General features: G+C 36.2%; 1 protein-coding gene across 1 annotated transcript; it reads left to right on the top strand.

The window, feature by feature from the left end:
• The first annotated feature begins 677 nt into the window (after window positions 1–677).
• LOC133812637 (transcription factor RADIALIS-like) lies at window positions 678–2,149 on the top strand. Its single transcript, XM_062246425.1, has 2 exons — window positions 678–1,209; window positions 1,865–2,149. Exon 1 carries the CDS (start codon window positions 911–913, stop codon window positions 1,166–1,168), a length of 258 nt encoding a protein of 85 aa, XP_062102409.1. The 5' UTR covers window positions 678–910; the 3' UTR covers window positions 1,169–1,209; window positions 1,865–2,149.
• The last annotated feature ends 15,198 nt before the right edge of the window (window positions 2,150–17,347 follow it).

Below are 17,347 nucleotides of genomic sequence, written 5' to 3'. Positions count from 1 at the left end.
AGATTTTATAGCATAAACGGTCACGATGATCATCAATAGTTACCTCTAGTTGGCTTGGCAGCTGATTCTTGAAATGAGTAGCTATAAAAGGGAACGAAATATTTTGCAGAAAAAGAGAATCATCTGGTTTAATCGATGGAACAGAGATACTAATAGAACTGATTCCCATATATTTTCTCCATATATTAACTCCTTGATTGATATGAGTTTTCATCATTAGATTTTATTACGAGAATCATCCTCTAGATCTGCAATAAAAAAACAAAATTAAAACAGTACAACATTTCTGATGAGTAAATATCTCTTTATGATTAAGAAGATAACCAAGTATATTAACAAGCTTAAAGCTACGTATAATACATAACTAATCAAAACTTGTTTGAAATTACTACTACTAATTAAGAAAAGATCGAAAGAATATTATGAGGAGGGGTTTGGTTAAAATTGTAAAATGGCTCTTAGTTTGATCCTGATTCTCTCTTTCTTTCACTAGCAGTTTCTTTGTCCTGCTCTCTTTGTGGTTCTTAAGAAGACGGGTCACTTATATATTCTACCTTTTGGAAGATATATTCGTCCAACTGGCTTAACCCCACCACACACACACACACACACACACACTCACTCTCACACACACACACACACACACTTACTTTTACTCCTGCTTATAAGGAGCTCTAATGGTCATATCTTTTTCTCAAGCCATCCATTTAGGTTGAGTCATATCTTTACTTCACCAAAAGATCAACACCCTTTTTTTCCCCTTATTTTTTCCCTCTGACATCTTCTTCGATCACCAGTAGTCAGCTATAGCTTATTATTATTATTATTAAAACTTTCCCCTTGAGTAGTTTTTGAAGGAGTACTAGAGCTTATTAGGTTGGTAGCTAGTAGTAGTGCATTTTATTATATAATGGCTTCAAACTCACTGACCTCATCACGTAGCTCCAGCTCTTCATGGACACCTATGCAAAACAAGCAGTTCGAAAGGGCCTTAGCCTTGTACGACAAGGACACCCCAGACCGCTGGCTGAAGGTGGCTAGAGCCGTTGGTGGAAAATCTCCTGAAGAAGTGAAACGCCACTATGAGATCCTTGAAGAGGATATTAGGCACATTGAATCTGGCAAAATCCCATTCCCGAACTACAGGTCTTCTGGAAAAAGTGGCTAATCACCCCATTTGATATTCATCCAAGACCATATGTAGAAAAGGTAAATTCAGCTATACATATATATATATATATAATTGTATGATGATAATGTTTAAGTGGACTAGATTAAGGAAGAGTTACTACTTATTCTTTATAATCATTATATCATGTGTGGTCCAATATTATTATTAGTTTTCTGATCTCTTCTCCTGATCATTAGGGCCAAGGGCCAAGCCAACATCCTATTCACCAAACCACTTGTTGTCATGTATATTTAATGCAAAAGGTGATGCCTGGCCACACTATGTTCACCCTCTTATCCTGTCCCTTAGCCAAACAAAAGCCCCATATATGAGATCTAATCCCTACCCCTTTTTGGATAACAAAGTTATGTGTTCAAATATACACACACATATATATACTTATACATATATCATGGTCCTTTGCTACATAACTAGTTCCAACTCATCACTAATTCTCCATGTGAGAATATATATACATAAAAGCATTGCCTCTTTTCTAGTTCCTCAAAAGGGTCCCCCTTTAACCATTCTCAGCTCATTATTTTATTACTTCTTTCATTACGACCTTTCTCTGTCCCAACTGAAAAACTTTTTAGCTGCATTACTAGTAATAAATACTACACGTGAATATATATATATATATGTATATAATTATATGTTAATTAATACTTCTTTTTTTTTTCCTTATCTCAGGTTCTTCTTCAAGTACGTATCTATATATATATAGTTTGATGGCAATGGAAGTAAGCTGTAGAAAGTTGTGTGTGTAGGAAGTGAATGAAGAAATTAGTCTGGTCTTCACTCAACTAAGATTCTCGATCATGTTTTTTTCTTTCTTTCTCTTATCGTTTTATTATATTCCTATCGAGGTTGTTGTCTCGTCTAATCTTACTGTGCAACTAAATCAAGGTCGTCATTCAATGTATGAACTGTTTAGTATTATTGTTATTATATAATAATAATATTATTATTAAATAATCATGTGTCCCAAAAAACTGATTATGCCTAAATTAATGCATGTTTTGATGTCCCTTTCCCATACATCCGATTCCAGATGTTTCTTTCTGCCTTTTATTATATATATACATCCACTTTTTTCCTAGTCAAAGCCACAAAATGATAAACCTTTTAATTCTACAATAATAACCACACACAAAAAATAAAAAATAAAATTCCATGTACTTTATATTCAATAACAACTATGGTATAATAATGGAATATAATTTAACATTTAACCAAAAAGTGAGTCCACAACTTGATTTATACGATATTTTTAAAGCAATTTTTATGATTGAACCCTCTTGATTTTTTACGTGCAAATTTGGTAATATTTGATATATTTGTTTATAGCTCAAATAGTCAAAAGAAAAAGTCGTTTATAAAGGAAAACTCGGTTAATTAATTAGAACATTATTTCTTAATTTCTTATTAGTTAGTTGTTGAATCGACGTTTAACTAACCAAATGATTTGTGGACCGTAAAGGAATCTATATCCATGTAGATAAGATGTCAATTGTTGTTTTAGAGTTCGTCAAACAACTTTTTTTATTTTTATTTTATAGATTTTAAAATGAAGATGTTTTCAAATAAATTCATAAGTTTTTTGTTGGCAACATAACACAAAATTAATTAGTCTAGCTTAAGAGAAACATTGAATTTGGTTGTCATGGTTTGTGAAATTCTGTTTTTTAAGATTACCAATTGAATTTAACAAGCAATTTAATTAATGCAGAATAGTTAAACAATTATTTGATTAGATAGATATTCTGATGTATCAGAACAAATTGTTGATGAATTAGAATTACGAACATAAAGTAAATAAACTAAAAGTAACGTGACACAAAAAGTTTTTTGGGTGGTTCGGAAAACCTAATCCACGTACGGGGCCACGCCCAGAGATAAAATCAATTAGTAAAGTCTCAAGAATACAATAAGCAATAGACTTATACAAGTTTAGACTCTCTCTAAATCCTTGTCGCAAGCTTGAAGTTCTCCACTTTAATAATCTGATTTTAATAAACACCAAGAACATGAAATCCCTTCTGAAGTTGATGAGTGCTTGCTTCCTCCCGAATTGAGTCTTATGAAAATCTTCTCCCGAAGATTGTGTGTCACGTTCAATAACTTTATGACATATTTAAGAATAAACAACACAAAGCAAAACAAACCAACAAAAAGATAATTGAACAATGACTACTCTTTACATATAGAAGAACTCTTCAAAATATAAAACGTTAGAGTGGTGAAGAGATGAGATTAGATGCTGCTTAGGTCTGGTATTTATAGAGTTTAGGAAACCCTAACCAAGCCAATCTCGTTCATGATCTCAATTAGACCAAATCAGGAAATTTCTAAAAATAACTCCCAATTATCTTTACTGCACAGTATTCCAGATGTAACAGAGAATCATTCTGTAGCATCACGAAAATAGATGAACCTTGACTTAAACCTATACCAGGTTCATTTCAAAATTAACTTACTTAGGCACAAAGAATATTTCAGTTTTCTCTTTTTAAATCAAATAAAATAAAGAAATATATACAATGATCAATTCTATTTCAGTCATGATTATTATAGACAAAGTTGTCATAAATAGATAGGGAAACTTTATCTATATAAAATTCATTTAATATAGAATTCATACTTACCCAAAAGAGACAAAATTCACTAATTACCCAAGATAGAATTTGGAAAATAACAATTAAATTGGAAAAATATATTTAATAAAAAGACAGCCAATATTAGGATTTTGCAGTTTGATTAGTGAAAACATCCGTTAAATTTGGTACAAAGTAGGGGTGTTTGCAGAACAAGCGGTGTGATTTTTTCCAATTTATTAGACCACACCATATATGCAGTTTGAGCAATTTTCCAAACTGCAAACCGCCCCGCATAGACCTCAAATCGCATAAACCGCACCGCAAAAATGCGGTGTGGGCGGTTTATACCTATCGCCAAATAATATAACAATTAAACATTATAATTAATAAAGATTCATAATAAAGCTCATAACTAAAAACTATTTAACAAAACAATAAATATACAACAAACTAATAAACTTTTAGCAAAACAATAAAAAATACAGCAAACTAATAACAAATAAAAAATGTGATATAGAAGTAAATGTTTTGATTAAGGAGGAATATATTTATGTTGAAGTAGAATGTGTGTTTGCATCCTATGGAATATAATAATTTTTTTTTCTAGATATTGTGTTTATTATACTATATAAATATATATGTATTTAAATTTAAATGTAGGAAAATTGGAAAAAAAAATATAAAAAAATCAATATATATAACGATGTGGTGCGGTCCGGTGCGGTTTGAACCACAATTATAAAATTCGAAACCACAAACTGCACCGCACAATTTGGTAAAAATACAAATCGCAACTGCACCGCGAAAGGTTCCAAACCGCAAGGTGCGGTGTGGGCGGTTTGATGAACACCCCTGGTACAAAGGATGTTTGAAACATATATTAATGTACATAAGAAGAAAACTCCAAATGCACAAATGGAAAATTTATATGGGAAATTTCATAGTGTATGCTTAATAGTATACCGTTTTTGGCTCATATGACAAATTTAATAGGCATGTCATTTTGTAAAATTTTGACAATAGTGTCCCTTTCATTAAACTCCCATCTCTCTCTCTTTATCAAACTATCTCCCTGTACCATGGCACCCCCTCCCCACGGCCACCACCTCCCTTCCACCACCACCTCCCCACGGCCAGAAGCTCTTCTCTCTCACACAAATCGTCTCTATTTCTCTCATTTCACATTCTCTCTACTCATGGCCATCCGAAAGCAAAGAGAGAAAAAGAAACTCATAACCATTGAAGCATCCATTAAGGCACTCATGATTAATTTTTTGTATTTTACATCAAAAATTTAAGACTTTAAATCTTCTAAACATGTAGATATTGAGAAAATACTAAGATTAAAAAAATGAACTAAAATTAACATCTAAGAAAAAAGTTATGCCCTGCCAAAATTTTCATCAAATTTTAGTGCAGTGCCTCGAAAAAGTATCGAAAAAGCATCGCATTTGCATCGTTTTGGCCAAAATAATCAAGTTTTCATGATTGCATCGAAAAAACATCTCATTTGCATCATTTTGGCAAAAAACAAATCAAGTTTTTGGCAAAATAAAATCAAGTTTTTGTGGATGCATCGCATTTGCAATCATGAAAACTTAATTTTTTTTTGGCTAAAATGATGCAAATGCAATGCTTTTGCGATGCTATGCGCTGAAATTTTATGAAAATTTTGGTAATGCATAACTTTTTGCTTAAATGTTAGTTTTAGTTTTTTTTATTTTTAATCTTAGTATTTTTTTCGAGATCTACACGTTTAGAATATTTGAAACCTTAAATTTTTTATGTAGAACACAAAAATTAATCATGAGTGCTTTAATGGATGCTTCAATGATTGTGGGTTTCTTTTTTCTCTTTGTTTTCGGATGGTCATGAGTAGAGAGAAGGAGAAATGAGAGAAATAGAGATGATTTGTGTGAGAGAGATAGATGAGTTTTTGGCCGTGGGGAGGTGGTGGTGGGGAGATGGTGGTCGTGGGGAGGGGCTGCCATGGTAGAGAGTAATATTTTGAGAGAGAGAATGGAGTTTAATGAAAATGACGTTATTGTCAAAATTTTACAAAATTGCATTTATTTGGGATACCTATTAAATTTGTCATATAAGTGAAATATGGTATACTATTAAGCATACACTATGAAATTTCCCTTTTATATTAAATTACATTGATTAGAAAGAAAAGAAAAAAATGAAAAAAAAAATAATATTGATGACTACATAAAAAAGGATCGCCAATGATGAAGAAATGGGCTTGATTTGTTGTGTGAATTTGATTATGTCCGAGTTTACTTTATTTGCCATCATCACACGACTTTGAAAAATATGGTTTTGTGGAAAATAGTTTAAAAGTAGATTAGGGTGTATGGTAAGAAACATGATGTTTCATCTCAAAATCAATTGGTGATGAGTCACTACAATAACAAAAGTTATTTGCATCAGTTTATAACTGCCACAATTGAGTTTTTGCGTCAGTTTTATATGTGACGCGGAATCCCATGACGCAAACAAGACTGGAGTTTGCGTCAGTGGGACACTGTCACAAATTAGCATTTGTTTAGGACCAGATATCAACAATGTCAACATGGTAAACTTCCTCTTCATACACAACCATGGCGGTAGATTATAAATGACTAGCATTACAGGCCAACAACTATATTTACTACTAAGGGAAGTGTGTGGATTAATTCCGCCAGCAGAAAGACCCAAACGAATATTCCTCGGTTCATTGCCAAATTTAGGCCATTTAACATCTATTGTTTTCCAAGCTGGCGATCATTAGGACAAGCATGTATTTTTTCATATTGCATGCCTAACAAATGCAATGTCTTCTTTGCTTCATAAAATGAAGACGGCATTTGATTACCTTCGGGTAATAATTCTCCTAAAAATGTTAACAACGCTGTCATTCTCTTATCACTCCACCCATGTTTGGTTTTTAAGTTATACAACCTAAGCAGTGCTGATAATTTAGTGAACCTTGTACAATTAGGGAAAATTGGTTTATCAGCACCTTCTAAGATTGACTGAAATTTAATTGGATCCACATGTGATTCATATTGTGCATCATCAATCATTTCTGCAATATCATCAACTTCATAATCCACATCAAAATACTTATTATTCTTAGATGGTCTCTCATCAGTGACTTTCATTCTTTCTCCGTGTAAAAACCATACTTCATAACTTTTGTCTATTCCATTCCTAAATAAGTGATCTTTTATTTTAAAAATTGGCATCCTGACAACGTTACCACACTTAACACAATGACAAGGAATACTATTAGGAGATTGAGTATTTCTTGCACAAAATTGCAAAAAAAAAAAAAAAAACTCAACTCCATTCCTATATTTCACGGATAACCTATCCGCTGACATCTAATCTCTATCCATTGTCAAACTTCACAAAAAAAAAAAGCAACAAACATTAACAATTAGGTTCGTGGATTACCTAATTGACAAGTAAATAAAATAAACAATATGTCTAAAAAAAATTGGGCAGCATTTCCCCTATTCTATCGCATTTCCCAAATTTAAAACGTGCATGTATACAACACATGATATACACAAAAATATTCAACAAATCAATCAAACATGCATAATTCTCATATTACTAAATCTTAAAAAAAATTGGGCAGCATTTCCCCTATTTCTATCATATTTCTCAAAATTTAAATAAACCTATATTCATCACATAAATACAACAAACTCATTAATCAATCAAACATGCATAATTACAGTATTATACCATTGCAGCACGCAGTCCCAGAGCATATCTCCACTATTTTATAATTCATACATTCCACTAAGTTCAATATCTTAATTATACATTAATGTTTAAAATATTACCACTAATATAAAATCCTCCAAAGCTTGATCTCACCAACAAAGTTGTCAACAAAATACTTACTCAAATATAACAATAAACGAAAAAATAATAAAAATGTTGACAAACTATAAAAAAAAATATATTAAAGCTATATTGTAATTAAATAAATAATAAAGTGCTTAAATAAAACAAATAATTTATTACATGTACTCATTTAAATAAATCCGAAATAATTTTTTTTTAAAAAAAATTAACAAATCACATAAAAAATGGACTATAAATATCCTAACTAAATCAATAATAAAATATAATTTAAAGAAAACAAATTTAATATATACATATTTAAACAATTAAACCCAAAATTTAAAAAGTTAACAAAATATAAACAAAAATTTACTCAAAGTATTCAAACTAAATAATCAATAAATTAGAACTTATACAAAAAATATATATATTAATATATATATACTCATTTACATAAATAAATCCGAAATTAAATTAAATTTAAATAAACATTGGAAAAGTTAACAAAAAATAAAGAAATTATAATAAAAAAAATTCTAAAATATTAAAATGCAAAGTTTAAACCTAAAACAATTAAATAATCATTAATATAAAACTATCCAAAAATTAAAAAATCCGAAATATAGTCAATTTATAAAAAAAAATCACAAAAATTAATAAAATTGCACTTACTTGTGGTAATTGAGCAATGTGGGTTCTTGAAGTAGAAAACCCAAAAAAACTAAGAAAGTTTATGGGTTTTCAAATAATAATCTTCAAAATTTCAAAATCTATACAAAAAATTAAAAAAAAATTATATATAAGGTTCATAAACATATATATATATATCATTATTTTTACAATAAAATTGAAAACAAAAAGGTAAAAACTTACCAAAAGGAGGAAAAACTCGTTGGGGCGCCGCTGGTTTTCTCCAGTTTTTTTTTTTTTTTGCAGAAAGTTAGGTTTGCATAAGGGGTTGTCTCGGGGACGAAAGGGGTTTATTAATTTAACGGGTCGTTACCGTCAGTGGCCCACTGGCGCAAACGACCTCGTTCAACGTCGTCAGTGTATGTTATGACGCAATTGCTCCCGCATTTGTGGCAGTGCCCAACTGCCACAAATGCTAATTCTTGGTCAGCAGCGTCAGTCAACTGCGTTGACTGACGTGTTTGACTGACACAGTTTCCCTTTTTTGTAGTAGTGAGTGGAGTAATCCATGCTCTTATAAATGGTATGATAATCTCACACACTTCCCACATGAGAAACTATTCTCTAACTATAACGCCCTAATTTCTCATAGATTAGCGAGAACACAGCATTGGGTTGTAATCGTAAATATTGCTCTTTTATTGGATAAAAACTTAAAAAAAAAACTTGAAAATAAATACATGGCCATGTTTTTTTTTTTTTCAAAATATAACATAATTGTCTTTGACATAAAAATGAGCAATATTTAAATAAATCTTTTTAAAATAACATGTTTTAATAAAATAAAATAAATAGTCTCGCTTGATCTTCCTCGACTATATGGTCTCTAATGAATACATCACAAAGCTCTTAGGTCCCACTCGCCACTGGCCTTTCTATCCTTAATTTCCTGAAATAACAACATCATAAGGAGTGAGCTTCTAAGCCCAGTAAGGAAAATACAAACAATGGTTAGTCATATAATCAAACATAACATAAATTCACAAAAGTCATACCAACACAAACCTCTAGATCATATCATAACTTAAGTCATAATTCTAAATCATAATCTAAGTCATAAATCATAAATCATACTCTAAGTCATAAGTCATAGGTCATAAGTCATAAGAGATCATAACTATAGGTCATATATCATAATCATAACTAAAATAACAAGTCAGATATAATAAAAAGATAAGTGTTTATACAGGGGTGTCAATTAAGCCTCGGACAAAAGTTTATCATACACCAGACATAGGTCCGTCATACACCGGACATAAGTCCGTCATAAAGTTTTGGCAACCGAGCCTACAGACATAGTCCGTCATACATCATTGGACACCTCAGGTCCAGACACACTTACCCCTTTATTGTACCTGAAATGTTAGATCATACAAACATAAATCATATCATAACTAGATCCTAATACTAAACTACCTAAGTTTCCTTACCAAAAACAATTAATATTGGAGACAATAGCGGGATTGGAACTCCTAAAACCAAACATAAAGAATGGTGAGTTTCTAAAGAAAATAGATGAAAAGAAACTAAACCATCAAAGAAGAAACTTATTGAGAAGAACCTTAAATTAAGAACTTAAACACCTAACCATCAAAATCATAAACAGAAGTTAGGATCTGAAAGAAACTTAAGGAAAACTAAGGAATCATAAAGAATAGAACTTATGAATAGTATTACCTTGGATAAACTAGAACCATTCGACACCTTGATACCGAAATCACACTATTTCTCACTACCCAAGTGTTTATAAAGCTTAAGATGATAAAGCTTTTATCCCAAAACCCTAGTGTTTCTCTCAAGAATAATCTAAGCAACTTGGAGGCTCTGAACTGTGCTTGAAGAATAAATAAAATGGCTGAATGAAGGGTCCTATTTATAGAGTTTGAGGAGTGAAACTATCCTATTAAAAAAATACTTAAATCCTTAAATAAACATGATTATGACAAAGGTTCTGGAGTTTCTAGATCTTTCTTTTATTTAAATTTAAATCCTTAAACAAACATGATTATGACAAGTGTCATGCTTTTAATGGTTCTGGAAGGTTATAGAGTTTCTAGATCTTTCATTTATTTAAACTTAATTAATTTCATTCTAACTATAATCCAAATTTAAATTTAAATAAAATAGAATCCTAACTTCTGTAGAAAATATCTCTAAATTATCTTATTGATATTTTTATTAAATAATTGATGAATAATTTAACATAAAAAATATCCTGTTGACCCTGATTTTGGTCAACTGACACGGAGTCAAAATTGCTTGATGTGGACAGATATGTTGGAATGAGAATAATGACAAAAACAATAAAACACACAGAAATTTATAGTGGTTCGGCCCCAGAATCTGGTAATAACCTACGTCCACTTGAGCTGTTATTGATATAAGATTCAAAGGAGTGATCAAAGAACTAGGGTTCAATGAGTTTCACAAACCTCTGAAGAACAAAACAATATATCGAATGTGATAGCTCTAATACACTTGTAAAACTCTAATCTCAACTAATTAGAAAGCCAAAAGTCCCTTCCTTGAACTATCTTTCTCTATTTATAGGCTCAAGGAAGATTACATTAATTTGTCACAGATATTCTTTCCTAAATAATCGGATATTCAGGAAATCATGGGAGATAATTTCGGATATGATTATAACTGCATAAGATTTTCTCCAAATATAGCGAGTATACGACCAAGCTGGTCGTATATAAAGATTGAGCGTTGCGCCACAGACATCTTTTTGGTCAATGGTCGAACAAGACTTCTGCTAGATGTCAGCCACGTGTACTAAACGTCTGCCATGTCATCCATGCCTATTTTTTGGATAACATTTGCCCCCCAAGTTTGTTTAGTGCGACCAACAATAAAGAAACTTTAGGGAAACAACCGTTCATATGCCCCACGAAATCTGTCAGAATCCTCGTTCGTTTTTGAAAATCGTGACATAATTATGTTTAATCAAGCCTTTTCGATTTTCAAGAAATCAATTCGACAGCTTATACACTCCCCCACGTTTCGAAAATGGGAAAGTCATGATTGCCACTTTTTGCCATACTTCAGCCTCTATAAGTAACCTTTTTATCTTTCTTATAATTCTTTACTCACCATTCCAATCAAGAACTTCAAGAACTTTGCTTCAGAGCCCAGAATTTTGAAACCATTCAGACGTCCTGCCGAAGATCTTTCCGACTCAAATTTTTTGTTTTTCTGAATCTCCATCTTTGCCCAGGTAATCACCTAGTCTTTTAAACTCTTTATCATGCCATGCATGCTGTTACCGTGCTCTGTGATTTTCTGCATTTTTGAGTAGAATTTTATGAGGATTTTGTATAAACCATCTGATGCTTGGTAAGAGAGTGTATTTCTGCTTTATATAAGTTAGGAGCTAGTTCGATATTAAGGATCATAGGTTTAGGGCGTAAGATCGACGTAAAAATTCAATCTTTAAGCTAGTTGAAAAAACTGGGTTTTTTCCCGCCCTTTAGGAGTTGAAAAGGTTCCCTTTCAGAAAACATTTTATTTCCTTTTTGATCCATTTTTCAAACTGCTAGCACCAAACTTAGTGTATGGGTAGGATGCTGCTGGTCAATAGACGCGAACAATGTTATCCCAATCTCCCATGTAACTCCGCAGGCTATGTGTCTTATCTCCTCCTTTGTCTGTTTGCAGTTCATATGCAAGACCTTTGGGGAGGAGAAAGACCCATTGAAGATGACCTCCTAGCTCAGCTGCTTGAAGGTGAAGAAAACCCCTCTACTCTGATACCAGATATCCCTTTCTCTCGCCCTAGCCCAAACCCTTCTCCAGTTCCAACCCAAAGAATGGCTCGAACGAAAACAAAAGCTCAAAAAAGGAAAATTCCTAACTCCTCAGGCCAGCCTACTACTGATGCCCCCTCGACCAGTGGTTGAGGTGAAAATGTTCCTGATGCCAATGTACAAAGGCATGCCCGTCCTCGACACGCTGCTCAGTCGGATGTCGAGTGGCATGTCGTTCCCCAGAGTAGAGTGACGATGCGGATGATCGCCAATTGCTTAAATAAGTATAAACTGACAGGGGTGACCCTGGTCAGACCTTCCATCGACCAGAGGGCCAACCTGCCAGGCGGGGCCTACATCGCCTGGTCGCGGTTTCACATTTTGGCAGGTGCCACTTTGCCTCTCCACTCATTCTTTCAAGGGGTGGCAAATTACTTTGAAGTTGCTCCTTTCCAAATTACTCCAAATGGGTATAGAATGCTGGCCGCACTCTATATCCTTTACAAACTCAAAAAATGGCCAGAGCCTACTCCCCATGAGGCCAACTTTCTTTTTGACCTTAAGTCCAACCCTAACCAAGAAGGTACGGGGTTCTTCCACTTTTGTCATCAAGAAACTAGGCGCACTTTCTTGTCCGACACTACTCACATCTCCAATGTGGGGAGGTACCACCAGGAATACTTTCTTACTCCCGACTTAGCCACAGACAACTTGGCCTTCACCCGAGGAGGTAAAAATTCTTATGTCACTAGCTTCTTCGCTTAGTGTTTTTCTGCCACAATGTCTTGACATTCCACTGTGTTCCAGGCCCATGGTTACGTCCAATCCCAACTCCAGGGATGGAGTCAAGGGCGACACTCTTAGCCAGCATGTCGAATGCTGATAAGAGTGTCAAAAATTTAGTTACTTAGGCTGGTCAGCCTCTGGAATCCTCAACCAGCGACGAGTGAACCTTCGGCGGAGAATGCCCAAGCCGAAGCGGAACCCGAGCAGCAACCCCAAGCGTCTCCTTCGCGAAGGAGACCAACTGGGGTTACGATCAGGGAACCTGCCATCGCTCGTCGAGCAGAGAAACCTTTGGCCCCCGAGGGCAAAGGAAAACAAAAGGCTACTGAGCCTACCGAACTTTCTGACGACTCATCGGATGAAAACGGTATAACAATCTCTCTTTTAAATCATTTGCCAATTCCCTCTCATCTATTTGATGGGGATGGCAACTTTAGGAATGCTCCCTCCTTACATTCAGATTTCTTCCAGGAACTAGGTAGTTCAGTAAATAATGTTACGACCAGTAGTTGTAGCGCGGGTACTTTACTTATAATCCTTTTACTTTTATTCTTTTATCCTGCATGATCATTTAGTCTTACTGCTTGCGTTGCTTCCTTTTGTGCAGGTATGGACTCCGAGGACGTCTTTGAGCACTATCAAGCTGCTGCTGCCTCTTCTGTCCCGAAGAAGGATAGCAAGAGGGCTTGAGGGGAAAGCAGCAAGACCCCCACGAAGAAGGCTTGAACAGACGATGCTCCAGCCACCGCCCCTTCCAAGGAGAACTCACCACCTCCGCCCCCTTCCGAGCAGACGACTCCCACTTCCGTTAATCCACAGCCTTCTTCTAAGGCTGCTGACAAGGAGGCATTGGACACCTCGCCCGAAGGTTCCCTGCCCAGCTTCGTGGTCGGCTCAGCCAGGGAGAGGATATACAAGCTCTCGAAACATAGACGCAGCCAGGTCGCCATTACTGAAACTGCCTTAATGGAGGCTGATCAAGTCGTCAACAGAGGGCTGAATGAGATAGTTAGCGTAAGTTATCTCCTGCTACTTTATCATTTATGTCTGATTTCTTTTCCTTACTTTATCTCATTCTTTGTCTTCAGGGGATGCTAACTTTAACTGCTGGCTGGCGCCGTGTTGGGGCGTTGGTTTCTCGAGGAAAGAACTTTGACTCCAGGCTTGCCCAGACTAAGCAAGCATTTGAGGCTGACAACAACAAGCTGCTTGAGGAGAAAGAGGAGCTGTCCAAATAGTAGGAAAAATTGCGTGAGGACAATGCTACTCTCACCAAGGAGCTTTTGGACGCCCAAGACGCCTTGAAGAAAGCCAACGACTCCCGGGAAAAATTCAGGGAAAGTGCCAGGCTCAACACTCAAGAATGTAAGCAGCTTGAGCTTGATCTGATCGCCAGCAGGCAGAAGACGAGGAAGCTTGAAAAGTGAGTGCAGAAGCTCGAGGAGGACGGGGCCAAGAATTTGAAGAAGTATAAGGAGGCCACTCACCTCTGCTTCTACGAATTCTGGAAGCACAATCGGGAGGCCAACTTTAACTACCTGTCCGAGCGGTTGAAGAGGACTCTGATGGCGCAGTGCGCCATCCGGCTGGAAGAAAAAGGAAAGGCCAAAGTGCCTGCCGCTGATGTTGAAGCTGGTCCTTCGGCTGACCAAGGCACTCCTCCCAATCCTCAGGACCCTCCTGTTCCTTAAAAGTATTTTTTTTTATTTTGTTTTCATGGCCCACGGGTCGTTTTGTAAAGACAATTTGTTTTTATTGCTGCAAGGGCAGCTTTTTACTTTCCTACAAGGGCAGCTTTTTACTTTTAATTAAACAATCACATCCGAGCAGTACTGCTCGTGATGTAAAAGAATGCCTTTTGATATTATAATATTTTTGTTTATTATAACATCTGTTCGCATGACCGAACTTAGCATAGTACTTTGGCTTGATTTAACAAAATATAAATTTTGAAAAATACTCTAAGTACCGTAGCATGCATTCACTCATTTTGTTCATGTGTTTACATACCTATTGGTATGCTTTGCTATTGATGTACCTTATATGCCCCCTAAGTGATCGAGGAGCTTTAGGTCCTTGGTCACTTGCCTTGACCACGACCTGTGCGAACATTACTGCTCGGTAGGAAATTCAACACTTATAATACAACAAAACAACACACGTAATGAGCAAATACTTGTAAAAATAAATTTACAAAGGTTGGCAAGAATGACTGGCTGTGCACAGTCCCTTATAATCTCGTATTAAAAATGGACTAAACATGACTTTACGAGTGATCTTAAAAAGATCTTACACTTATAAGCGATTAGCCATACAACGTGGCTAACCCTTTTTCGAAACTTGTAAAAAGTAAAAATTAATACAAGCCAGTCCTTTAAAAATGACTGTTTATTGATAATACTTGCGCAGGTGTTCTCCGTTCCAATAGTGTGGAACGAGATCTCCATTTAAGCGTGCAAGCTTGTAGGTGCCTGGATGAAGGACTTCCTCAATCTGGTAAGGTCCTTCCCAGTTTGGTCCGAGCACTCCAGCAGTGGGGTCGCGGGTGTTTAAGAAAACTCGTCGTAGTACTAGATCTTCGACATTGAATTTTCTTTCTTTCACCTTTGAGTTAAAATACCGGGCGACCTTTTGCTGGTACGCAGCTACTCGGAGTTGGGCTCTTTCCCGTTTCTCTTCAAGTGAGTCTAGGGACTCCATCATCAGTTGGCTATTCTGGTCTTGGTCGTATGTTATTCTCCAATGTGAGAGCGGATCTAACTCGACAGGCAACATAGATTCATACCCGTATGCTAAGGAAAACGGGGTATGACCTGCCGCTGTTCAATGAGAAGTTCTATACGACCAGAGTACTTCGGGCAACTTTTTTGGCCATGCTCCTTTAGCATCTTCAAGCCTTTTCTTCAGGGTGTCCTTAAGCGTTTTATTCACTGCTTCAACTTGCCCATTTGCTTGTGGATGCGCGACTGAAGAAAAGCTTTTGACGATTCCATGTCTTTCGCAGAAGTCTGTGAATAAGTCACTGTCAAACTAGGTGCCGTTGTCTGAGACAATTTTTCGAGGCAAACCATATCGGCAAACAATGTTCTTGATGATAAAGTCAAGAACTTTCTTGGTCATTATGGTAGCGAGCGGCTCAGCTTCGACCCATTTGGTGAAGTAGTCAATCGCTACGACTGCATACTTCACTCCACCTTTTCCCGTTGGCAGGGATCCAATCAAGTCTATACCCCATACTGCGAAAGGCCAAGGGCTCTGCATCTGCTTTAACTCATTGGGAGCTGCGTGTGGGATCTTGGAAAATCTCTGACACTTATCGCATCTTCGCATAAACTCCATTGAGTCTTCGTTCATAGTCGGCCAGAAATAGCCCTGCCTCAGAATATTTTTTGCCAAACTTTGCCCCCCAGCGTGATCCCCGCAGAAGCCTTCATGTACCTCCTTCATCAGCTCTTTAGCCTTTTCCGGTGTAATACATCTGAGCAGTGGCATGGAATATCCTCTTCGGTAAAGAACACCATCGACCAGTATATACCTAGCAGCCTGCCTTTGAAGAGTTCTGGCTTTGTTTCTATCTACTGGTAGTACTCCATTTGTGAGATACTCCAAGTATGGTTCCATCCATGTATTCTCCATCCGGATTTCCATATCGGTTCTGTCTGCTCGTATGCTCAGCTCGCACAATCTTTCTACTGGCACAATATTCAAAGTGTCAGCGTCTTTCGCGCTTGCGAGTTTGGCTAAGGCATCTGCGTTCGAATTCTGATCCCAAGGTATTTTCTGGAGGGTATATCTTTCGAATTGCGCCAACATATCTCTAGGTTTATTTAAGTAAGCCACCATTTTGAGGACTCGTGCTTGATATTCCCCTAGGACCTGATTCACTACCAGTTGTGAATCACTGTAAATATCCAGCACCTTTATGCTCATGTCTTTTGCCAATCTTAACCCAGTGAGGAGTGCTTCATATTCGGCTTCATTATTTGACGTAGTGAAGTCGAACCTAATAGCGCAGTGAAATCGATGCCCTTCTGGCGTTATCAATATCACTCCCGCTCCTGCGTGAGATTCGTTGGACGATCCATCCGTGAATAACTTCCATGAAGGAGCTTCATCTTGGGGCTCAGGGGCACTAGACTCTTCGCACTGCTTGTTGTCTAGGAGCTCAGTGAACTCGGCAATAAGATCAGCCAAGACTTGTCCTTTTACTGCTGCTCGCGGTGAGTATGTAATATCGAACTGCTCGAGTTCGACTGCCCATTTTAATAAACGCCCAGTTGCCTCTGGTTTTTGCAAGACTTGCCGAAGGGGCTGGTCAGTTAAGACTGTAATGGGATGGGCTTGGAAGTAAAGGCGTAACTTCCTTGAGGCCAAAATCAAGCAATAGGCTAACTTTTCGATTGGAGGATACCTCAATTCAGCCCCGATTAACCTTTTGCTTACATAGTAAACCACCTTTTGCACGCCTTCTTCCTCTCACACTAGCACCGCACTGGCAGCAAATT

The sequence above is a fragment of the Humulus lupulus genome, chromosome 1, assembly GCF_963169125.1.
Source record: "Humulus lupulus chromosome 1, drHumLupu1.1, whole genome shotgun sequence".
NCBI classification, from domain to species: domain Eukaryota; kingdom Viridiplantae; phylum Streptophyta; class Magnoliopsida; order Rosales; family Cannabaceae; genus Humulus; species Humulus lupulus.
This window is presented reverse-complemented; position numbering and strand designations above follow the sequence as displayed.